General features: G+C 42.2%; 1 protein-coding gene across 1 annotated transcript in view; it reads left to right on the top strand.

Annotated features, from left to right (window-relative positions):
* Window positions 1-24,623, top strand: part of LOC142082818 (neurexin-3) — a 487,905-nt gene that overhangs the window by 110,842 nt on the left and 352,440 nt on the right. The window contains exons 2-3 of the mRNA XM_075151407.1: window positions 3,111-3,412; window positions 10,521-10,682. Of these exons, the coding sequence (XP_075007508.1) occupies window positions 3,111-3,412; window positions 10,521-10,682 (464 nt within the window). The remainder of the gene's footprint in view (window positions 1-3,110; window positions 3,413-10,520; window positions 10,683-24,623) is intronic.

The following is a 24,623-nucleotide window of genomic DNA, read 5'->3' as shown; positions in this document are numbered from 1 at the left end:
TGAACCCCAGAGAAATTTTAGTGTGTGGTGATCTGCAAATTTCAATGTCTACCCAGAGCAGCCACAGGAGGAATTAAAACAACGTATGAAACAGAAGTAGGTGACATTCTCCCAAAAACAGGAAGGATGCAAAGATGGATCAGGTCCAGAATCCCATCTGTGACAAGGGTCAGCAGCAGATGACTGGAAGAAACAGGCAGGTGATGTAGTTGCACACAGGCATGGGTTGATAGCACCTTATATTAAAACCAGTAGTACAAGTAAGAGTAATATCTCTCTGAATTTTCTCTGCTCTGTTTTGATGAGTCTGCAGTGGTTGCCTTAAATTACTGTTTAGATTTCTAATCTACTCTTTGCCTTCTCCTTAGTGTTGAGTAGACCAGTGAGATTTCGTCTAAGTGGTTGAGAAAGTGTAAATGAGCCCTATTAATATGTCTTGTACTGAGTGAACAATCAACCCCCCCGCGCCTCCCTCCCCAAAGATGTCAAATGTGTATTCAGTGCTTCACACATCTACGGTGGAAAAAAGGCTCAGTCATAATGATCGTGTTTGACTCCTGCCCTCAGAGGCTGGCTATTTCATGGGAATTACCTGCAGGTCCATAGAGCATGTGTCCGATTTGATTGTAACACGTTCCCTTCCGATGGATCAGGAGTGACCAGGCAGGGGAATTATCATCGTGGAGAGGGTTGTTAAGCGCTCGGCTCTGACTTCCAGAACTGCAATCAACATCAGCCCTCTGTGCTTAGGCTGGTTGAACACTGACACAAGCATAGGCATTCCTTGGTGGTAGTTACATGTATTCAGAATAGAATCACAGAACCAAGTAATTTGGAAAGGACCTCCAGAGGCAGTGTAGTCCAACCACCAGCTCAGAGCAGGTCCAGTTAGAGCAGGCAGCTCAGGACTGTGCATAATCAAGTTTTTAGTATTTCTAAGGACAGAGATTTCACAGTCTCTCTGGGCCCTTCCTAGTGGTTGACCATCCTCAAGATGAAACTTTTTTTTATATAGAATGAGAATTTCTTGTATTCCGCTGTGTCTATTGCCTCTCATCCTTCTTCTGCAGACCTCTGAGAAGAATTTGGCCATGTCTTCTCTATGCTATCCCATTAAGTCATTGCAGAGAGCAGTAAGATTTCCCTTGAGCTGTCTCTCCTGGAGGCATAACAAACCCAGGTCTCTCAGCCTCTCCATACACATCACCTACTCCAGCACCTTGAGTGTTGTGGTAGCACTTTGCTGGACTCACTCCAGTATGTTGAAGCCATTTTTTATACAGGGGAGCTCAATACTGGACAGAGTACTCCTGATGTGATCTCACAAGTGTCCATTAGGGGAAGAATTGCTTCCCTCGGCCTGCTGGCTGCATTCTTGCCAACACAGCCCAGGATGTGGCTGGCCTTTGCTGACTTGTGCTCAACTTGTCTGCAGGGGCCCTCTGGTCTTCTTCTGTAAAGCTGCTTTTGAGCCATTTGGCTCCCAACCTGTACTGTTGCATGGAGTAATTTGTCTTACTGTTTGCTCGCAAGGGTATATAGACACATGGTTCGCTTACATAAGTACAAGCACACATTTCTGCTGCCTTCAAAGTGCCCAGATTTTTTAATGAGTTCATTTTGTGATGCCCTCAATCAAGACTGCAAAAGTCTCTGCTTAAAGCAGGCCTATCAGTTGAGGATGATATATGTTCATGTTGCAACACTGTGCTGTTTTGTCACCACTGTTTCATGCTGTGAGGGCACAGATTTTACCATGTAGTTATTTTTCAAGAATGGCTATGACAAGTATTTTCCCTTCATTCTTGTACTAATAAATTCTGGCTAATCTGTATTAGGATTACTAAATGAGACAAAATGAGGCAGAAAAATGCTATTAATGTCAGTGGCAATAACACCAGCACTTGCCTTATGCAGGGATTGTAAGCAATGATAGCTTGACTGCTTGTACCATCTAGCTATTCATGCTCAGGCTCACTTTCACAGCTGGGAGTCAGAAAGGTGCTGCAATATGGAGTGGGGGGGATCTATATAGACTCCATTGTAAGTACCGTTTTCCCCTAGGTGGCACTGGTGGGAATGGGCTACAGACAGCCCTCCTGCAAGCTTTACCTATATTTCTTCCACTGGGCAAAAATGGGGTACACAGCTGGCTCGAGTCACGTGAGGGCAACACAGCAGCAGAGCTGGCTCTGAGTGACGGTGGAAGCCCAGGTACTAGGAAGCAGACTTCCATCTCACACAAAGGATTTTTATGGTACTTAAATGCTGCCTCCCGTTGCTAAGAAATTAGTTCAGTGGTTTTCCTTAGTGTACATAAGAGATTTTTTTCTTACTGAGGAAATACTTCATGTCACATGCTGTGAATAATTCCCCCATGTTTATTTTTGCTGTATGAAAAAGATATGCTTGTCTAGTACAGATTTTCTGGATAAGGTGATCAAACAGGCAAAGTTCTGAGACGTGTTACCAGCAACATCATTACTTACAGCTCTGGACAAAATGTTTTATGTGGACTTCCCTCATGCTCTCAGAGGAGGAAACTATAGGACACTTCATGTGGCGCTCTTGTCTGCTTGGCCTCTCATTCAGTTGAAAGAAAGGGGCAGCTCTGTCAGGATTATATTCTGATGCCTGTCTTAAATTGCCTGGCAGATGGGTTAAGATAAGTTCAGATGACATTAACGATGAATCTAAATACTAATCTTTGGGAAATGTTAGTTTCTTTTGGAATGACGCATACATGATGGTCATGTTATGAATAATAGAGTTTTCCATCATTCTTCCAAAAACGATGTGAAGTGTCTTATAGCAGTGTATTTAAATGTACTTTTCCTAGACTTCACTGCACACTTCTGAACGGTCCCTATGGTGACAGTGCTGCAGTGAAACTGAAAATGCAGCACTGAAATTCTTCGGTACTGAGGACCCTGCTGTTAATTCTCTTGATAGCCTTATTACAAGAAGAGTTGTACAAAAAATAGCATGCCATGATATATAGTTGTATAGAACATTAACAGTGCTGTGGGATTGCTCAGAAATTTCATGACAATCTTAAATCTCTTCTTGGCTGACTGCTGAATAGTTCTTTTGTCTGCCCTTTTTTCCAGCACGAGATGAGAACATGGCCACTTTCCGTGGTTCCGAATACCTTTGCTATGACCTGTCGCAAAACCCCATCCAGAGCAGCAGCGATGAGATCACTCTCTCCTTCAAGACATGGCAACGCAACGGGCTCATTCTGCACACCGGCAAGTCAGCTGATTATGTCAACCTGGCCCTGAAAGATGGTGCGGTTTCGTTGGTCATTAACCTGGGGTCTGGGGCCTTCGAGGCCATTGTGGAGCCAGTCAATGGCAAATTCAATGACAACGCATGGCACGACGTTAAGGTGACACGCAACCTGCGGCAGGTAATGGTGAAGGGGAGAAAATGCTGGGGAAGATTTTGTTCTGTTTTATTGGGACGGGCAAATGAGAGAGTAATGGAGAAATGGGGATGCTCAGTGGAATTGCTAGAGTTTCTCCACCTTTTCTGGATCTTGGTATCTAAAGGACAGTGAAAAAACTTTAGCTGATGGGAATTTATCCCTGTTGCGATATCTCCATTTCCACTTTATTAATTTTCTGTTTTTTTCCAGTTTGATTTTTAATAATAAAAACTTGTGACGTTACTTTGACTTCCCTTTTCCTTTTCTCTTTTTCTGTTCTCCCTTTTTTATTTTATTATTTCCTTAATTATGATTCAATCTTATCAGTAATATTCTTGTTGCATTTAATTACTGTGGGAACAGAGTCTTTTTCCAACAGCCAACGCTCTACACCTCTCTCCTTTTTCTTTCAGTTTTGTTAATTGGTTTAACCATTGCCATGATGTCATAATTCTAATTCTGGAAGTCTTTTGTTTTTCCTTTACTTTTTCTTTTCTTTTGTGTGTGCATGTAAGTGTGCAGGTATCCAGGCTGGTGGGTATGTGTGTAATTATTTTAACTTTATAGCTTTGGAATTATTTGGCTGGAGTCTTTCTGAGTCTTCTTGATTCTCTGTTCTTCTCTTCTCTTTTTTTGTTTTTTCCCCCTTCTTTCTATAATGAGATTCTATTTTATTTCTTGTGTCTCTGCCTATGAGACTCTTCTGTTGGCTGTGAGGACTGGAAAAGAGGAAGGATCAAAAAAGCCAAGCAAACCCAGATCAATCCAGCACCCTACAATTCCACTTTGGAAAAGTTTTTCTGATTTTACCACTGTAATTTTGCACATCTGCATGCTGCTTTTCTAAGCAGACAACTCTATCAGGTGACGTATTTGGTAGTAGACTAGTCTTAAAATCCTGAAGCCTTCCTCAAGAAATATAAATTCAGACATAAATAGATAAGATAAAATGAAATAACCTTGCTCGGAAAGCTGGTGAATATATCAAGTCACTAAGGCCCCTCCGCTGCATGATAAATGAGGTTTACACTGTGAATAGGAGCTATTTGGTGTCTTGCTGATTGGTAGAGGCAGCAGAAATAGCTTGTAAACTAAGGTTTTAAAATCAATTTGTGAAAACAATATGATCTGTTTATTTGCTCATTAATGTGAATATTAACACAACCCTTAATAGTTTTATTTAAGTGTATACAATGTCATTTGCTGAGAAAACAGCTTTTGCGGTAGCATTTTACAGTAGCTAAGATAAAATCTGTGGGTATAGGATAATCAGTGCCAGGGATCAGAAATAGTGTCTACTGGTAGATGTCAGTGGATAATTTATCTGTTATGGGGATTTCACATCTTTTTTTTAAATACTTGGGTTTGGGGCTGAAGATACTTATTTATCTTTCCCATGTGAATCCCTTTATTTCTACATGCTCAGGATGTCTGGGTCTGACGAAAAATCTGTCATCAAACTTTTATGAGACTGCAGGGTTCTTACTTATGGCAATATGAGTCTGTTTTCAATAGTTTATATGCAGATGCAAATTTAATTTCTTACGCAGTGGATGGGTCTTAATGATCCTATTTCGTTCAACTGTTCCCATCAGCCCAGTGGAGGGACATGCACCAACTGGTTGAGTTTTGTCAGTCTGGAAGGGTCAGAATATATGGCTTTATTTGATGTGTTTTTTATTTTTAGATGGTCTCAGAATGGCTGGTCTCTGAATATCTTGGTATAGCTTACTGGTCATTTTAGTTAATCATACTTTTTATTTTTGCCAGAAATTGGTTTTCAATGGGAAAATGTGCCTGAAGCAAAATGCATCCTTGCTTCATGCCAGGATTGGTTTGGATCTTGAAGAAGCAGAAAGTGAGGAAGGGTCACAGAAAAAACTGTGGATGGGAAGCTCTCACTTTCTTTTCCTAATTTTTCAGCTAGTGATTTTTTATTTATGTTCTGGGTACATAGTTAAATGGAAATATGTCTATGCCTCTTCGTCTTTGATTAGACCAGGACAGTGCTTTGGTGATTGTTAGAAAGCAGGTGAGTCCCTTGCCAGCAAATTTTTAATCCTTCTGATATATTCACTATGGATGTTTTCATGCGATCCTGACTTCTTAAAGGGTGCAACTTGACTGGGCAAGATAGAGAATGTTTTAACAAGATGACTGTGCTCTTTCCAAAGAAAGGCCAGTCTTAAAATCAAATTACAAATAAGTAGCAGAGGTGATTTCAGGTCCAATTCTATAGATAGGCATGACAGAATACAGTTCAACCAATAAATATCAATAAGGCTGGAATTTTTTTGAGTCATCTTTTCATCATACTTCCATTTTAACTTCTGATCAAGTTCAGTCTCAAAATTAAGACGTTGACCCAGAACCTAAAACTGCCCAGAAATTGGAATTGATGAGGCCCTGAGGAGAAGCAATCCTTCTAGTCCTGAAAGTTGTCATCCAAAAATTATTGGTAAGTTTAACCACAGTTTTCAAGGAGAAACCTTGAATGCTGCAGCCTTCCTGTCAGGTCCCGTGCATTCTTACTTTTAATTGATATTACTAGGGATGAAGAAGTCTTAAAAACCCTTCAATCTTCAGGATGAAGAGTTTGGAAAAGATTGAAAACTTGAATGCCTGATAAATAATTAATACCTGCTATGGACATTTTTCAGGACACAACTAAGAATGGTCACTCTGTACCTTGACCTTATAAATGCTTCACTTAATAACAACAACAACAACAAAAGATAAAGACCCCATTCTGAATAAAGCACAGGATGCAGGAGTTTTGTTTTTCTCCATTCTGACAGCAGCTTCCAGCAGCTAATGTCTCCTGGTTTTGTCTGTGTGTACATGAGAGAGAATTTCTCTATCTGTAAAATAATTAACCATTTTTCAGACAGGCTATGAACCTGTGAAGTCCTTTGATACCTTCATAAAGAAGATGTAATAAGGGACAAAGATTATTTATCATTTATAAAATTATACATTTTCTTCTTTATTACATACAATATAATTTTGTATATCCTAAATAATTTTGTATGTAAGAAATTACTTACTCTGCATCTTTCCTGACATAAATTCACCTGTAAAGTTGAAGCATAATATAGATCACTTGGAAGTCTTGTTTCCAGCTGTGCTCATGTTTCCTCAAAAAACCCACCCCAAAACCAAACAAAAAATCCCAACAAAAAACATTGCCCATGCATATTGAAGCTTTTTAAGGAAATCACTAGCCTCCTTGTAATTGGTTGAAAACATTGCACTGGAGATAAATATGTTTCTCTTTAAAATAAACTTAGAAAAAATAAAATTAGAAATTCCAATAATATGATCCAAAGCTAAAACAATTCCAGGTAAATGGGCTATCAGCAGCTTCAGGATGCCATCTAGTCCTTTTCCTCTGCTCTTTTTGGGCTTGGGAGAAAGGGGAGGGGGATTTGCATAATTTTTTGGTTGTTCCTAGAATTAGAGCAGAACTTTAAATAGCTGGACTTCTGCCCAGTACTTTTTGGAATTGTTAAATGTTTTGTACCTAAGCTAGGAGAGTACTAAGTGCTGCTTTTTTTTAGATCAAATTACTATCACAGCAGTTAATCTCCTTAGAGACAAACCAAGTGAACCCACAGATTCCCTTGAGTAGTGATTGTTAATGTCAAAGCAAATCTCCTTGTTTATTTATCCTATTATTTCCATTAAAACTAAGCCCTCTTTCTGCCTTGTGAGAAACCTTTACTAGAAATACGATCATGGCTGTATTTTACCAGGGCTTTCAGAGCATGTTTGTGGCAGTACGGTCTGGTGGGAGGAGGAGGAGGAGGAGTGGAGGACACTGAAGGTCAGACTTCTCGTGTCTGTCTTCAGGTCTGCTGCTGACACTGTCTCATTTTTAGCATGCTCTTCCCTCATCCCATACTCCAACTCTCTTGTTTGTAAAAATGGATTTACCAGCATATCACTGAGAGTGAGACTTCCTTGATGAAGAATTCAGGAGTTTGTGCTCATTATACCCAAATACAGAATGTTATTATTTCATTCCTATGGACAAATAAAATAGACTTGGGACGTTATGTTCAATGCCACAAAGATTTCACAAACTTATTTCCTTAGTCAATGCACAACTCTGAAATTTGCAAGCAGATAGTTTTTACATGAGGCAGCATAGATCTTGCTTGTGTAATTTAGGATAGTTCCTGCCAACTTCAGTCACACTGGAACAAGGACTTGGAGCCTCCACGGGCTGCACTTCCCTATTAACACTAGTCACGATGCAAAATCTGCTATAAAGATCTTGAGTTCCCCAGCTGCTAAAAAGCAAACAAGAAACACTGTGTAGGTTTGAACAGTTGGCATCTGCATGCCCTGGGAGGGATTAACAAAGCATCTGCAAAGTTTTGCTAAACCCAACTAAGTGAACTGAGTGGTGAGTTCTCCTAGCTCCTCTGTAATATAGATGCAGTATAACAGCAGAGACACTAAATCTTGTCAATCTTCTGTCTTCAACCTTGACACAAGCGACACAATTCTTCCTACACAATTCCTCGACACATTTCTTCCTCCAGTAGGAGAGGTTCAACTCCTAGACTCTCGGATGACAAAAGTGAGCTACAGGCAAACAACCAAGCACAGGCATTTTTGTGTGCTTCTCCTGAAAGTCACAAACTCACCTGTTGTAAAGAAACCTGCAGATTGGGAAACTTGGAAGGAAGACTCAGAGTCTTGGACTCATCTTCATCTGTATCCTCCAGCCAAAGGAAATACTGGCCTGCTTGTGATACTCTGCAACACATGAGGGTAGTGAGGCTTGAAAGAGGAGCAGGAATATAGGTGGGTGGTGGTGGGAGGAAGAAGGGAGTCATGGTTGGGTTTGTGCTGAAGGGGCGAACTGAGTACTGTGCGTGTACCTCTCTGAGGGTAAGGTTCTTGTTTGAGGGAAGCACCTTGATGGGTATTTGAAGAGTAAGTATTGCACTGTTTTAACTTTGCTTCAGTCCTGGATAATGTATGTGAGGGTTGAAGTTAATGACTAATACCAGGGTGGGAAGACTAGGCAGCACCCTTCTTCTTTACAGTCTAGATGGCATGGTTCCCCATAGAGTCCTGGTCATATTGTCCTCTTTCTCACTTTGTGTGTCTCAGGTGCCCCACACCTTTTCTTGAAAGACTAACACTAGACCATTCATGCAATGTGTCATTTTTACTAACCAACTAATGTACTAACACCCTAACGACTCATCTTTGCTTTTAGTTATTTTAATTAACAATCGTTCTGTTCACGATTTTTTAATTTCCTTTCTTCCCCCTTTTCCGCAAAGCACTCAGGCATTGGACACGCTATGGTAAACAAACTACATTGTCTGGTAGATATCATTCTTATTGTCTCTTTTTTTGGGTTTGCCGTGTGTTACCTGCCTTTTCCTCCCCCTACCCCCTCTTTTTCCCCCCTCCTTTATACTTACTTCTTCCTTTAATTTTATTTTAATTTCATTGAAAACACTTTTTTTTTCCCCTTCCCTTTTTTTCCCCCCTTTCTTTTCTTCTTTTTTAATGGAAAAATTAGCAACAAAAGCAACTAACACAACTTTTCTGGAAATGGGGTTTGGACATTTCTTTCACTGGTTTCTTCACCTCCCTCTTTAGTTGTTCTTTTCCATTCCAGTGACAAATTGTTGGGTTTTTTGTCTCTTGCTTTTGAGTTTAGCTTTCTCTCTTTTGCTTTGGTTTCCATTTTGCTTTTTTTTCCCCTTTTGGTTTTTGTTTTTTACTCTGAAGGTTTCTAGATCAGAAACATTGCAGGGCCTCTAGTCCGTGGTGGTGAAGGCTCTCTTTTTCTCTCATCCTTTTGTTGTGGCAACGGCTATTACAGGCAAACTGGCCGGAGTTGTCCTCTTTCTCCTGATTTTCCCCCACTTCCCTCCCTCCTCTTTCTCTCCTTCTCCTCCCTATTGCTCTCTCTCTCACTTTTTCTCTCTCTCTGACCTCTACCTGCCGTGGCCGACAGGAGCTCAGCCGGCTGTTTGTTTCAGTACACACTCTGCATGGCATGTCCACGTCTGGTGACTCGCCCGTCCCCTCCTGGCCTCAATCTATTTTCCTCCATCTTCCCTTTAAACCACTAACAACATCTAAGCAAAACACATCAAATTCACTTGCTCCTCTCCCTCCCTCTTCTTCCGTCCCCCTTCACCCTCCATATGTTTGGGGTTAGAGGTTTTGGGGACATTTCTGTTTGGTTTTGAGTTTTTTGATTATTATGCAGTTTATTTGGTATTTTTATTTTTGATTGCATGCAAGTGTGAAATAGTTTTTTCTCTCTCTCCTTCTCCCTCTCTTTCTCTCTCTTTCTCTCTTTTCTCCTGTCATCTTTCTGGGCTCCAGATATATTGGCATGACATGTCAAAGTGCAGTGTGTGCACGCTTTGTGTTTTCTTTCTTTCTTTCTCATCTCTGCTTCTCTCACACTTGTTGGTGTGTGGTTGATTTATTTTGATTTATCTTATTTTCATTTATATTTTGGTTATGAGTTAGTTTGTAATTTTTTTTTTTTTTTGTGGTGGGTGGTGGGTGTGTGTCTCTCTAGGTACATGGCATGCACATCCATAATGTATTGAAAGTGAGATCCCTCCCCCCCCTCCCCGAATGCATGATTGTCAGTGTGCCGTGAGCAAAAGAAACATAAAAAATAAAAAATACCAACCTCGTCTTCATTAGTGTTTTTTTTTTTTTTTACTAACAACCATAACTAACTGTAATCATTAAAATAAATACTAATTAATCATAAAATCAGCTAATATGAGAAATCTCTTTCAAGGACAGTTCCATTTTCTGGCCTGAATAGATGGAAAGCATCTTGATGGGTAGACTGCCGGGACAGCCTGACAGTGCTGATACACCAGAAAGGGGAGAAGCGGTTGCTGGAGCATTTCCATTGTGGGTGAAGCAGACCAGAAAATGGAGCTTGGCTGAACTAAAAAAATACATACCAAATCTCAACAAAATCCTTAATAAAACTGACATAAAAATATAGGGGAGGTAACTTGTTCTGCTCAGGATTGTAGGGTCATTGCTGGGATTTTCTTTGTCCGTTGTGTCCCTCGAACAGGTGACAATCTCTGTGGATGGCATCCTTACCACCACGGGCTACACGCAGGAGGACTACACCATGCTGGGCTCAGATGACTTCTTTTACGTGGGAGGGAGCCCTAGTACTGCTGATTTGCCTGGCTCTCCAGTAAGCAACAACTTCATGGGCTGCCTCAAAGAGGTAACGATTTCAAATTAATTCTTGTTTCTCTGCTCTTTCCTGCCTTTCATTACACATTCAAAGTCTTTTCCTGATGCTGAATTTTACGCTGATACTGCAACAGCTCTGTAAGGATAAACTTGTCAGCTGGACAGAAGGCATCAGCCACAAAACTCATGAGCTTATGGTCAGAATCAGACTTCTAGTGCCTGGATTACACAAAAAATACCCGTGGTAGTGGGAGAGGTGTCTTCTGTAAGCTGTTAACTGTCCAGAAGAAAGCATTACAATCTTCTCGGCACGGAGGCAATAGCCACTAAAAAAAGATAAATGGCCTTTGATTATTAAGCAGCATTTTTGGGTGAAAAAATCATAGTCAGAAACTTATTTAGGATATTTTTTTAAGGTCCTGGATTTCACCTGGGAACATAGTTAGTTGTCAGTTTTCCAGGAAGATACAGAGTTAGAATAAACCGGAAAAATGAAAGTTGAAGGTAGCATAAAATGTATGTGTAAATTATGTGAGGAGAATGCAGCATGAGGGTATAATGGGGACGTGGCAATAACGTGGCGTGCGGACTTGAAGTGTACTGTGTTGGTAAGTCCATGCAGCAGAGCTGCTGCATTGGTCAGGAATAGCTAGCTGGCTTCCAAAACTATGTTGTCTCATGCTGGCTGGCTGCCTTTGTCACGTAGTTAATCCACAACTTTGAGAAAATCCACACATGGGTAATAGAGATTGGACTGCCTGGCTAGCAGCAGGAACCAGAATAGTGTTCCTTGGGGGAAAAAAAAAGGTAAAAAAAAAGATGAAGCCTCAGCCCAAATCCGAAACTTGGTGCAGTTGTTCAGGTGATAAGCCCTGCAGTCAGCCTTTGTCTTCTTTCCTGTCTCTTCTAATAGAATTAGTGATGATCACTGTGATTAATGGTGATACAGATATTGACATCTCCAAAATGCATTATAGAAAGCTTACTGAAAAACAAGCTTAAGTTTTCTGTCAGTCAGCTTCCTAGCTAGCCTGGAATAAGAGTTTCTTGCAAGAGTTTTCTCCCTAATGTTGTGATTCTGTACTAATACTGTTTTCACAGGGTGTGGCTGGGTGGGTCTAATTTTATTTGCAGCCCGGACGGTTGTCATAATATCCTCTTTGTATGAACATTTAATATCGGAGGGAAGGCAGAGATGAGTTATCATACAGGAGTCATGGAAACAGCGGTGCTGATCTAGGTGTTGTTCTGTGGCTGTAACTGCCTGACAAGTTACCATCCTACTGATGCTCGACTCATGGTGTCAGGGTTGTATGTTATGTGCCAGTCCTTTGATATGAGCAATAGCTGTCAGAGTCTGGAGCTGCTCTCCTGGCCGACCTCTGGATTAGTTAAGGGGATGCACATATGCAGGAAAAGAGCATGTGAGCATCTAACATAGGAAATGAAACTGCCCTGCTGAATACAAACTGTCATACACAGATCAAATCCTTCTGTTTTCATCTATAGAGCCTTGGGCCTGATTTTCATAGGCATTGAGCATCCCAGTTTGATAAAAATCAAGAGGAGATACAGCTTCTTAGTGTCTCTTTAAATCAGGATCTTAATTTTATTTATGGATGCTATGAACATAACACTTAGCAGAGGCCATTTTTATGTGTGCTTTAAGTCAAGCCAATGGAGCAGAGAAAGCAGTGACAAGAAAATCTTCAGCAGCTTTATTATTTATGTAATCATTTGTATTCTATTATCTTGCACAATGTGCTAAGAGCTGCTTACATAGCTGTCCCAGGCTCATAATGCTCTGTGAGAAGAAAAACCCAAGCAACCACTTAAGAATGAGAGGAAGAGGAAGAAAACAGATAATCAGAATGTGCTTTGTAATCTTCACTTGACTAGGCAGTGACAGGAGATGTGTATAACACATCTGTACAGCTGCCTGTACTTAAAGACAGGCTGGTGCTGGCTGGGTTTGAGCTATAGTCTGCTTAATAGCGACCTGCTCTTACTAGTGGACCAGTAATGCTTTCAGCTGCAGTGAAAATGTGCCCACAATGTACCTTGCCTGGCCTCCGAGGACGAATCCAGTATACGCCATTGACTAAACATAAGTGTAGTGCAGGGCTGTCAGGGAAGGCACCTGGAAATGGGATGAATGGAGAAATGTAATATTTCAAAAGGAAAGCCATGTAACTAATTAGCACTTTGCATTTCCATTCTGTCATTCCTCCAGACCCCTTAGGCCGCAGGATGAGTTACTGCAGGTATCGCTAGGAGGTGAAGCTGACCGTTCCAGAACTGGTTACTTACAAGGGAACTTTACTTGGCTGTCTGCATAGCATGGCAGTGTATTTCATAAATCAATCCCTATAGGTTATGTTTTAAATTTTTTTTCTCTGTGGCCAGGAAGGATGCTTAGTGTCTCATCAGCCAGTAGTGGAGGAGCTTGAGCTTTTAAGAAAAATATTCTAAGCTGAGAAAGTTAGACAAGGGGGTAGGATAGACTGTAATAGCAAATATTGTTCCTTTCAGTTTATGCTTTCTGGTAGAGCAATGCTCTTTTTTCCTACCAAAATCCTAGCTATGTAATTGCCTGTTCCCAGAGACATAGCACATCCCGAGTGGATTGCACTGCTGTTTGTAATGGTGAAGAGCATCCAGCCAAGTCCTGCACTGATCTCTTGAAGGTGTTAAAGCAGAATGGTCTATTCCTGCTCCTCTGCATTCATTGAAGTCTTCCCCTAGGGATGTCTCACTTTCCTGGGAATGCAAAGGGATTGGTGCAGGCTTTGGGGTGAAACTTTCAGCCTTCCCCCTGTAATCTCTCTTATTTCATCTGGACTGCATCAGCCTCACAGTACAGCAACCAAACTGCTCACTTGGGAGCTAAGAGGGCTCCCTGAGTGGAGCATTGCCTTCCCACGTCCTCTGAGATTACATGCAGATGCTGAAGTGCAATGGGACAGAGTGCCTAATGACCCTCTCTGCCCCTTTGCAGCTGGGAAGGACTTCTCCACTCAGCTGGGGTTGGTGGTAGGAGGAGGGGCAGCTCTGGCAGGGTAGACCCTTCATGTGGTCAGAGTCTAAGCCTTGACTAGGAGGAATTGGAGTGCGTAAGAGCGTGTTCCTGGCAAGGAACTAAGGGTCTCAGGGCTCCTCTGCTGCAGTGGTGAAGGTAACCATGTTTTCTTTGAATTGTCTGAGCTAATGTTTCCTCCTTTCACCACAGAATAGATTCTCCTGCCTCTTCTTTTCCTTGTGGCTACAGGTTCTGATTGAAGATATTCCACTAAGTTGCTAGCAGTAATATACCTAAATCATAAATCCAAGTGCTGAATGTGTAGTTTAGGTTGTTTTTTCTTTCTCCATTTTCATCAGAATTGAAGATGTCCCAATGTCTGATAGTTTAGTTTACATTTCTCCCTAGTTTACATTTCTCCCTAGCCACCCTGACAGTGTTGCAGTATACCTGACACTGTAATGAGGGAGCAAGATCGGAAAATAGAAGGAACTTTTTCCATGAAAATTTTAAAAGGCAGAATATGCAAATAGGGCAGTACACAGGCATCAAACATGGACATTGCATTGTATTTGCATAAAATCTAAGGCTTTCTGGATATTCAGTCTTAAGATAAACTGTCCTAGAGGAACTCTGGGGGGAAGCTGGTGTATTTCCTATCATGGAGGAAACCAGATATAGAGATGGGATAGGAGGAGGTACAGAAGCACACCTGAGGCAAATGAGCAGAAATGTTTTTTAATGGGTATCAGGGAAGGAGTGACAGTGCTTTAAGAGTCAGTGAATGGATAAACAGGGAGAAGCGCTGCCTGAAGGTGGAAAGGGAAAAGGATCTGTTAATAGTTTTTACAGACACCCGTATGGCCAGAAGGAGGTAGGACAAGAAAGGTAATGACAAGCAGCTATGTTTTGCATGTACTAGAGAGTCTCAGGGAGGAGGTTCCAGTAATCAGGGATGGAGATGGAGAGTGGTTGGGTGGGAAATTTAGCTGTGTAGGCAAAGAGGGAAAACTGGATTTCAATCTCCAATCGCTAGGGAAAGGACAGAATCGGAATATTTCCTAGGCTCTATTAGGGAGCCAGCCATTCAGATTCAATTTACTTGGAGCAGTACTTAGATAATACAGATGGAGGTGCTTTAGAAGAGCCTAAGGTAGTCCCTAGAGAATGGATGTGCATGAGAGAATTTATGAAATCTTCACATTTTTCTATCAATGCTTTATTAAAATCTCAATTCTGAAAAACGTTGATTGGTACTAGCAGCTTGATGGAAGCAGTGAGGTTTGCATATGGGTGGAATATGGCAGAAATTATTGCAGGGGTCAGGCACCATCTGGCTGTGATGGGAGAAAGCTGTGAAAGCTTAGATCATTTCTGTCTGTAATTTAACTGCTAGGAGTCAGATTTCCAAATGGTTCATGAGTGTGCCCAGTTGCTGTATGTACATCTTGGATGCTATCTGCAAGCCAGGTCTTTTACAGACCTATTTGCATGTGTAATGATGATGTGATTTCTGGTTGGGGATGAGTTTTACTGGTTGGAGGGTCACACAGGGGAGGAGGCTGAAGGTGCAGATAGAAGAAGGCCTAAAACAAGAAGGCAGAGAAAAACAGCCCGAGTGTGAAGAGGGCAGATGGAGGAAGCTGCAGTTGTAAGAGTCCCTCCCTAACAGGGAGACCAGATAGCCCAAAAGCTTTTGGGTGCCCAAGATCCCCTTCCACAGCAGTGATTGAACAGAGCCCCAGGAATGCGTAAGTGGAGAGTCAGGAATCAACAGTGTGGGGAATTTCACTGATGCGCTGCGGAGGAGGAAGTTACCACAAGAATGGCACTAATTGCCTGCTCATGTTGGTCTGACATGCTGCTCCAGCTGCTCTATTGTGTTTGAACCAGTCTGTTTCCTATCTGTACTACTTAGTGAATTTAATATTTGAAAAAAAAGGGAGGGGCTAGTGGCACTGCATAGAAGCAGACAAATCATGGCCAACGGCTGAATATGATTCCTCTCCTCAAAATATGTCTTGTTCTTAATCTTGGTCTCCCATTACTATTCTCTGCGAAAGCATCCCAAATAGCCCTGATGATGATGACCCTGATTCCTAAACTTCCAGATGCAGAGGCCTGTAAAGTTTTTGGTTGCCCCTCACCCTTAAATTTCCAATTGCATTGCCTACTGATGGGTGGTGGATCAACCTCCTGCTGCAGCTCTAGGCTGTGTGTATTGAGAGTCAAGAATGTCTGTGCATTTTCTCTGTGCATCTGCAGAGCATCCAGCACAAGGCCTTCATCATGTTTTTGATTTCCCTTGTAGAAACATAACAACACAGTGGCTTGGGAGATACAACAGGGGAGATGTCGGCCAACATTTTGAACAGCTCCTGCTGAAATTCATGAGGGTAATAAGAAAAAACATATTTCTGGAAAGATATAAGTTGGAGGTGGGAATGGAGGCACTTGGTAACTGAGAGCAATGTGATAAAAGGCAAGATGCTGAAAGAATCCTGAATAGACCAATAGATGGGGAGGGGGAAGATGATAGTGTTTTCTCATCAAGTAATACTTATAAGCTTAGTTCCTGGGCTAGTTTGCATTTGGTATTTCTATATTAGCTCAGAGTCAGAAGGTGTACATGGATGGGCAATAGAACATTTCCCAGGCTGCCTGCTGGCTGCCAACACATGTTGGATGCTTGGGCATGAATCCTGCAAGACTTCGTGGTACACAGTGATGAATACCTTGTGCTTTCTGGTATGAGCATGGGACATGGCATGAAGCCAAGGTGAGCAAGAGGCTCTCTGAACTGAGCATCTGAAAGCTGAAGCACCTTGCCCATCTATCTCTGGGCTTTCTGACAGTACTGAAAAAAAAGCAATGTTTTGAGGAGGATTGTTTTTAAACAAATGTTTTTATCTTACTAGAGGAACTTCTGTTGCCTTGCCAGACCTCTGCTGTGCTGCCAGAAGGAGTGGCATTGTGCCTCCCTTGTTTTGCTTGCCTATATGTTTACATGCGCACACCATCCTATAACCGTAAAAGATTAGATCACACCAGCCTCTTTTCTCGGGAATAACTACCAGAGTGAAATTTGCCCTACGCTCGACTAGGAGAAAATCTATAATACCACTTATGTCAAACCAAGCATAAGTAAAGTAAGTCTTCTGTGGTTCATGGTCCCAATACTAATATTTAGCAGAGTGATGAATGTCAGCCTCTCTGGAGAAGGCACTTGATTCAGTTGATTTTGCTAGTGGCTTTTTTAGGGAATCATTTAGCAAGGATGGGAGAAAAGAGGAATGTTTGTTCTGTGAACAAAAGGCAAGGCAAGTCCTTCCAACACAGAAGGTCTACGCCCATACTGTGAGCCATGGAGAAAAGAAGAGAGAGGATGCAGATTTCTAAGCAGTGTCTATGAGTCATGGGAGATGAAAGGTCAGAGGTGAGCTTTTGTGATGCAGATGGAGCATGCAGAGAGGAAAGCATCCTGTGGTACGGTAACACAATGTCAATATTTTACAATTAATTCATCTGAAGGAGTTTAGGCGTAGAGGAACAATCAACCTAGCAGTCCCTGTAGCCTCTGAGCTTGTTCCTATTTGATACTCTTTTGAGTGAATTCCCTTAACTTTCCCCACTTCCTAAACACCAAGAAAGTAGAATATCCCGTACTGAGAGCTCCCAGGAGAAACTCGGATCAGAATGTCCCAGTCAGTTTGACATGACAAATGAATATCTTTGGTTTTGGAGTATATTTGCGTAGTGTCTAATGTTTTTTTTTAAATTATGATTCTTGTAAATGACGAGGATCTCACACAGAAAATCCAATGGTACAGAGCTTGATGCACTGTGACCCTATACTTAGTAAATACATGTACTAAAAGTCTAATTCATAATGATGAATAATATTAGCTCATAGGACCCTTTGTCTGAAGAGTTCAGTAGGTGGCTTTCCAAAGTAGCCTCAGGATTTTGGCTTCTTTCAAACCTTCAGCTAAAATACAGTACCAAAGGGAGTAAATGTCATTATCCTCTTCCTTCAAATGATGCAACTGAGGCACAGATGTGATGTGACTTGGTCAACATCATACAGCCTGCCACTGGATATAGCAATAGATAATGAGGAACATCCTATCTATCTCTCCATCTCTTTTTGTTGCTCTTCCTCCTGGCAGGGAGAGCCTATGTCTTCAGTACAGTGTAAGAGTCACAACTGACTGATGTTCTTACTGGAGAATACTAGATGTTCCTGGAATTACTGCAACCTTGTTTCTCTGGGGAATTTTCTTCTTTACCAGTAATATTTACCAATTTCTTCTTGTTTTATCCTTGAGTTTTTTAATACATTCCTGTTAAGCTGACAAGGGGATGAGTGTGAAAAACAAACTTCGGAAGATTGCACAGGGCACATATAGGTTATGTCAAAAGTGTATCTTAACTTGCCAGCTGAACTGTTGCTGATGGGTATGAAATGCCCCTCTACTTTCTCTTAAGAGTCAGCTCAGGTGAGGAAAGGAAGGAAAAATCCAGAACAGACTCTACTCCCAAGCAATTGAAGTAGCTGAAGTTGAGGCTGGGGACTGTTCAAATGAAGATCAGTCCTGGACAAACAGTTGGTGTTGCGGCTCATTTTTGAATGTGAGCAAGGTCTGATGGGCGTTTCTCTGCTTTGTGCTGTTTCTGTTGGATTTCAGTCCAAGATATTAGGAATTGCATCATAAGTGCAGTGTATCTTAGATTTCTTCCATGTCTGACCAGAATAGGAAATGATCTTCCAGTTATGGATCCAGCCAGTATTATACTCTAGATGTGCTTTCAGGTAGGCTATGGTCATTCTATCATGGTGTGCAGGGGCTGCACCTAGATTTTTAGAGCTTTAATTAGAGCGTTTTTTTTGGCTGTAGTAGCTTACTTCCTGCTTGACAAGTGTCATCTCTTTGGGAGCAGCAGTCGCTATATAAATCTTGACTGACTCTGAAGGTTAGACTATTGCTATGAAATGTGCATGTGTATTGTGAGTGATGGGGAAAGACTGAGATGCTGCTACCCACCACAAAAAGCCAGGCTGCTGCAGCTGCCAACAAGGGAGGCAAGAACGGATGATGAGGTTTGAATGTTGAGCGGGTGGGCTGGATGACTCCTCCCAGGTCCACCACTCCTCTGCAGCAGTGAGCCAGCTAGCTGTCAAGTGCGAGCAGGACAGGAGGAGCAAGCAACTAATGGGCAGCATTTGTTACTTGAACTGCATGGAAAAGGCAGCGGGCTTGATATGATACAACCAGATTTTGTATTGTCTCTGATTTTCTTTCTGTTCTAATTCTTTGTCATTGCTGTGCTCTGGCTTTGGTCTACTCCTGTTGATGTTGCCTGTTGCACTGAATATCTGTGCTTTGGGACTGTTTTCTCTCCCTCCTTCCTTCAAACTGCACAGACAGAATTCATTTAGTTCACAATTAACACTGGATGTATCCAGATTCCTAAGCAATTCAACAGGAATAATAGGTATATGGAAAGATGCAATTTAAGCTCTGAATTGCTTATCACAAGGTTTTATACTCTTTGAGCTACAGTTCCGTAAGTGGAGGTGTTAGAAATGGTAATATTAGAGCTCAAAGATGAGTCAGGGTCTGCCCGCCCCCTCCCCGTTCTTGTAGCTATCTAGACATAGATGTAGTAGCACAATGAGATGAATGGTGTTTATTTTAACAGGTCGTAGGGGAACATCAGGAGGATTGCTGTATTGCATACCAAAATGCTCCTACTTCCTAAACACAAATCTTAGCACTTGAGCACTTAACACTTCAGGGAGAGCATCAGTTATCTGTGAGCTACATGGGGCTGGTAACACACAACTGAACAGTAACAACTGCATCCAGGAAAGCAGTGATGTGTAGTGTGCGAGTCACCAAGCTCCTCTGGCCAGAGTGGACGTGACTGAGAGGTGATGTCTCAGTTCTAGCATCCCGAGAGGTAGCTGTGAGTGGTGCCAGCAAAGCTTTCTTACTGTATCAGTGTTAGCAAGCAGAGGGAATACAGAGGTTTGGGAATTGTGGCAGAGATGAAAAATGGCATTTAGAAATGGGGCTTTAGAATGGCATAATCATTCCTGTTAAATCTGTGCCTTTCTTTCCGATTATTAGCCATTTTAAGTGGAATGGGTTTTGCATCTAGAACAAGTCTCTGAACAGATGATTAATGGTTTTATCTGTAATAACTTTACATTTTATAGAACCCTGCTAGGAGTCCGCATCTGGTGAGCCAAGCTATTTAAAGCTGTGTTAATTCTGCTAATTGCTCTACGTCTATTTGGATTGCTGGCACCTGCGGGCTTTAGGATAATGTAGCGGGGGTATATTCTCTCCCTCTTTCTAGCTGAGAAAAATGCAGAGGACCATTTCCTCATCTAGGAACAGCAACCTTGGCAGAACAACCTGGCTGGATTGGTTGTCCTTGAGATTTCCCTCTTTTACTACAGCTGAATGCAGTGAGACACCAGCCAGAGGCAAGATGTTCCCTTGACTGGGGCAGGAGGTAGGCAGACAATCTGCTTTTGCATGCACTTGCCATCATCAGGCAGTAGCAGCAACAGGGAATGAAGCCAGCGATTTTTAGAAGGCTGATCAGGTCCATCCCATTCTGATCCTGCTTCTCAGCTGCCTTCCAGTGTTTGTTTTCCAGTTTGGTTTTGGTTGTGAAGTGCTCCAGTAGGTTTCAAGCCCTGAACAGATGTGAAGATAAGTATGCTGATGCTTCCTGAACTTTTGCCAGAGAAAAGATCTGGCAGTGGAATTCAGAACATTTGAGGTGACTAAAACATTGCTGTGAAATGCTAGGAGGGCAGCACAGTTGTTTTCATGTTTGCAGCTGGATTGGACAAACCACTGGAACAATCTGGACTAGGCTCTGATGACCAGTCTCTTTTTTCCAGTCTTTTGCTCTTGTACCTCTGGGAAGATTCTCGCATGGGCAGCAAAATGGGGAAGCAAAGGGTTCCACTCGCATTGTTAACTGCTGACTTAGAAGTGCCGCAGATCCTGAAAGGCTTGGCACTTGGAGGCTTTTAGCTAATATGAGCTCAGTATGGCTGTTGTCTGAGTGGGTAGGAGAAGAGATGGCTGTTCTAGTTCATGTAGGTGCCAAGTCTCTGTCAGACCTCTGATATGGGTTTCAGTCTATGCTTCAACTTTGGCCATGCTAGGACATCTTCCCAGACGATTAATTAAGAAGATCTGTTCACACTCTGTAACTTGTTTTATGGCTGTCTTCAAAACCGCAGTTTTTCTTGAGGAGACCAGTGAGACGCTAGGGTGAAATCTGTCTTCCTCATACTGATGGTGTGACCACAGGTGGGTTTCTGCAGCTGCCCTATAACCTTTATGGCCACTGACTAAATGGGATGTTGGTTCCAAAGGAGGTTCCTACCCAAAGGAGGGGCTGTCACATCACCCATCTCGAAGGTGTAAAGAACTGTAAAGAAAACCACCTGTAGCACAGGGGAAAGCTTTCTCAAGAGTTTGACAAACCATGATCCTTGTGACTTGTCACTCCTAAAGGACAAGACTGCTGTGTTTGTCATCTCTCTCAAGTAGAAGCTGTTACTGGGGATGTCTAGTTCATTTATTCTATCCAGGTAATGGTTAAACAATCAATTGCGATATTAAAATTGGTTACAAAGCAAAGCTCAAGAAAAGTATATACTGTTCTCATATCTAAGAATGGGTTCTTCCTCTGCAGCTTCATTGTTCAGCTAACCAGGCGAGCTATCAGCTGAGCACTTTCCTCCATTTCCCTGGTTTATATTCCAGGGCTGATTTGTCCTGAAGTTGCCTTCATCTGAGATAACAAGAACACTGAATGCCTCCATTCTCCTTTATCCGAGCGTGGTGTGCCTGCCTCTCTCTCTCCTTGTCTGAGCTTGCTTTCTATTATTCATGACTGCACACTAGGACATCACATAGAAATGCAGCATTGTCACTTCCTCTTTCTTCTCCGTTTTTTTTCTTAATATGTATTTCTAGTATGTTCTCTTAATTAGCATATGCTTAGCTCTTCTGGCTTCAGGCTAGTTTTCCTGTTTACAACCTCTGTGACACATTTTGTTAGAACTTCACAAATCATATATCACAGGAGAAATTAATTATGCATGTAACTTATTAGGTTAATAACTTTCATCTCATTGTGAGCTTCACATAAAGTCTATACATTACGCATTAATAATTCAAATGACAGCTTTGACATTGAGTGCGTTTTCTAAATCACTTCTTCTATCCCTTCTTAGGAGTTTTGGGTCTGTGTGGAAACCACAGCTGGTTTCTAAAAAGTTGATTTCAGCTCTGTTTCCCCATTCCTCCTGGAGGCTGGATTTGCCAGTGCATCCAGCAGAGGAGAGCAAATAAGTGTTGGTGTCCCCTTTGGTTTTGCAACTGGAGCTTATGGGAAAGACTTGGTTTGTATGAGGACACCTTTTGGTAAGAATCATAGAATAGTTTGGGTTGGAAGGGACCGTTAAAGGTCATCTAGTCCAACCCCCCTGCCATGGGCAGGAACATCTTCCACTAGATCAGGTTGCTCAGAGCCCCGTCCAACCTGACCTTGAATGTTGCCAGAGATGGGGCATCTACCATCTCCCTGGGCAACCTGTGCCAGTGTTTCACCACCCTCATCGCAAAAAATTTCTTCCTTATATATAGTCTAAATCTACCCTTTTTCAGTTTAAAACCATTCCCCCTTGTCCTCTTGCAACAGGCCCTGCTAAAAAGTTTGTCCCCTTCTTTCTTATAAGCCCCCCGTAAGTATTGAAAGGCTGCAATAAGGTCTCCCTGAAGCTTTCTCTTCTCCAGGCTGAATAACCCCAACTCTTTTAGCCTTTCTTCATAGGGGAGGTGTTCCATCCCTCTGATCATTTTTGTGGCCCTCCTCTGGACCCGCTCCAACAGGTCCATGTCTTTCCTGTGCCGAGGGCTCCAGAGCTGGAGGCAGTACTCCAGGTGGGGTCTCACCAGAGCGGAGTAGAGGGGCAGAATCACCTCCCTCGATCTGCTGGCCACGCTTCTTTTGATGCAGCCCAGGATACAGTTGGCCTTCTGGGCTGCGAGCGCACATTGTCGGCTCATGTCCAGCTTTTCGGCCACCAATACCCCCAAGCCCTTCTCGGCAGGACTGCTCTCAATCCCTTCATCTCCTAGCCTGTATTGATGCCGGGGGTTGCCCCGACCTGGGTGCAGTCGAACTGCATGAGATTCACACGGGTCCACTTCTCGAGCTTGTTCAGGTCCCTCTGGATGGCATCCCGTCCCTCAGGCATGTCGACCGCACCACTCAGCCTGGTGGTGTCTGCAAACGTGCTGAGGGTGCACTCGATCCCGCTGTCTATGTCATTGATGAAGATATTAAACAGTACCGGTCCCAATATGGACCCCTGAGGGGACACCATTCGTCATTGATCTCCATCTGGACATTGAGCCATTGACCACTACCCTCTGGATGCGACGATCCAACCAATTCCTCATCCACCAAACAGTCTACCCATCAAATCCCTATCTCTGCAATTTAGAGAGAAGGATGTTGTAGGGGACTGTGTCAAAGACCTACATCTGAAAACCACCTCCTCAAATACCCAGGCAAGTCTAACAGAGCAGCTGTGTAGCAATATTCCCCTAAAACCATTTCACAGACTCCACTTATTTGCAGTGCAGCAGATGAACTTTGATGGTGGTGCCAAGGACTTATGAATAGTATTGGCATTGCATTTTAACTGTGGCAACCAGGAGCTTCCTTGGATTTATTGAGGCCTCAGTAAGTGTGTGGACAAGAGAGTTTTGGTAAATGTAGCCTACCTTTCAAAAGTCTTTCAGTGAAGTGTCTCACCAAAAGGCTTTTCAAGAATTAAAAAAGCAATGAGCAAAGAAAGAAGGTCCCTGCACAGAGGAAGAACTGGTTGGAAGGTAAAAAACAGATGTAGGACTAAACAGGGAGTTTTCCCACGGGAAGGTCCCAGTGGAGAAGACCTCTGGGATCCATACTGAGGTCTGAAGATTCATTAGTGGAATTATAAATGGAAAGGGATGTGGATGGAGAAGGCATACACTTTGCTGAGAATATGACAGTATTCAGGTGAGGACTGTCTGCAGAATTGCAGAGGATGACCTAGTAATGCTGAATGACTGGACAAAGAAATGGCAGATTAAATTAAATGTAGTAAATACAAATTGAGGTGTATATATTGGGAGGGAGGGAAAATAATCCCAATTTTTCATATGCAGTGGTGGTCTTTGAGTTGATTCTGATGTTTTAGTAAAGAATTATTTGAAAATATTTGCTCGATGGTCAATATTGGTCCAATAAGTACCTCTAATGTTAGTAATTTTTAGGAAGAGAATAGAGAACAATACAGAAAATATAATGCTGTCATTAAATAAAACCACACTGGACACTATAATTCTGTCCTTTTAATCTCAGAAAGGGGAGAAGGGCAACAAAGATCATCAAAGGTCATGAGAGAGACTTCTATACAAGGAATGGCCAAACAGACTATGGCTCTTCATGACAGAATTGATGGAGAAAGGATATGATAGTGGGACATAAAATCATGTGTGATGTGGGAAAGGAATCAAAGGGAACTGTCATTCAGTTTCTTTTCAAGTGGAGTAAGTGGCATCAAAAGACAAAGGCAGGGCAAGCTTCAGAACAAACAGAAAGACATATGACAGCAATTAAAGTAATGGAAATCCTTGCCATGGGTTGTTATTGTGACTGGAAAAACTCACAGAAGAAAAACCCTTGACGGTACATAAAATACAAAGACATCAGCTTCTGCATGCAGGCTCTCCCAGCCCCAAATAAGTGGAGTCTGTGAAATGGTTTTAGGGGGGTATTGCTACACAGCTGCTCTGTTGGACTTGCCTGGGTATTTGAGGAGGCAATTTTCAGATTTAGGATGCTGATCCAATGTAATATGGA

The sequence above is a fragment of the Calonectris borealis genome, chromosome 5, assembly GCF_964195595.1.
Source record: "Calonectris borealis chromosome 5, bCalBor7.hap1.2, whole genome shotgun sequence".
NCBI classification, from domain to species: domain Eukaryota; kingdom Metazoa; phylum Chordata; class Aves; order Procellariiformes; family Procellariidae; genus Calonectris; species Calonectris borealis.
This window is presented reverse-complemented; position numbering and strand designations above follow the sequence as displayed.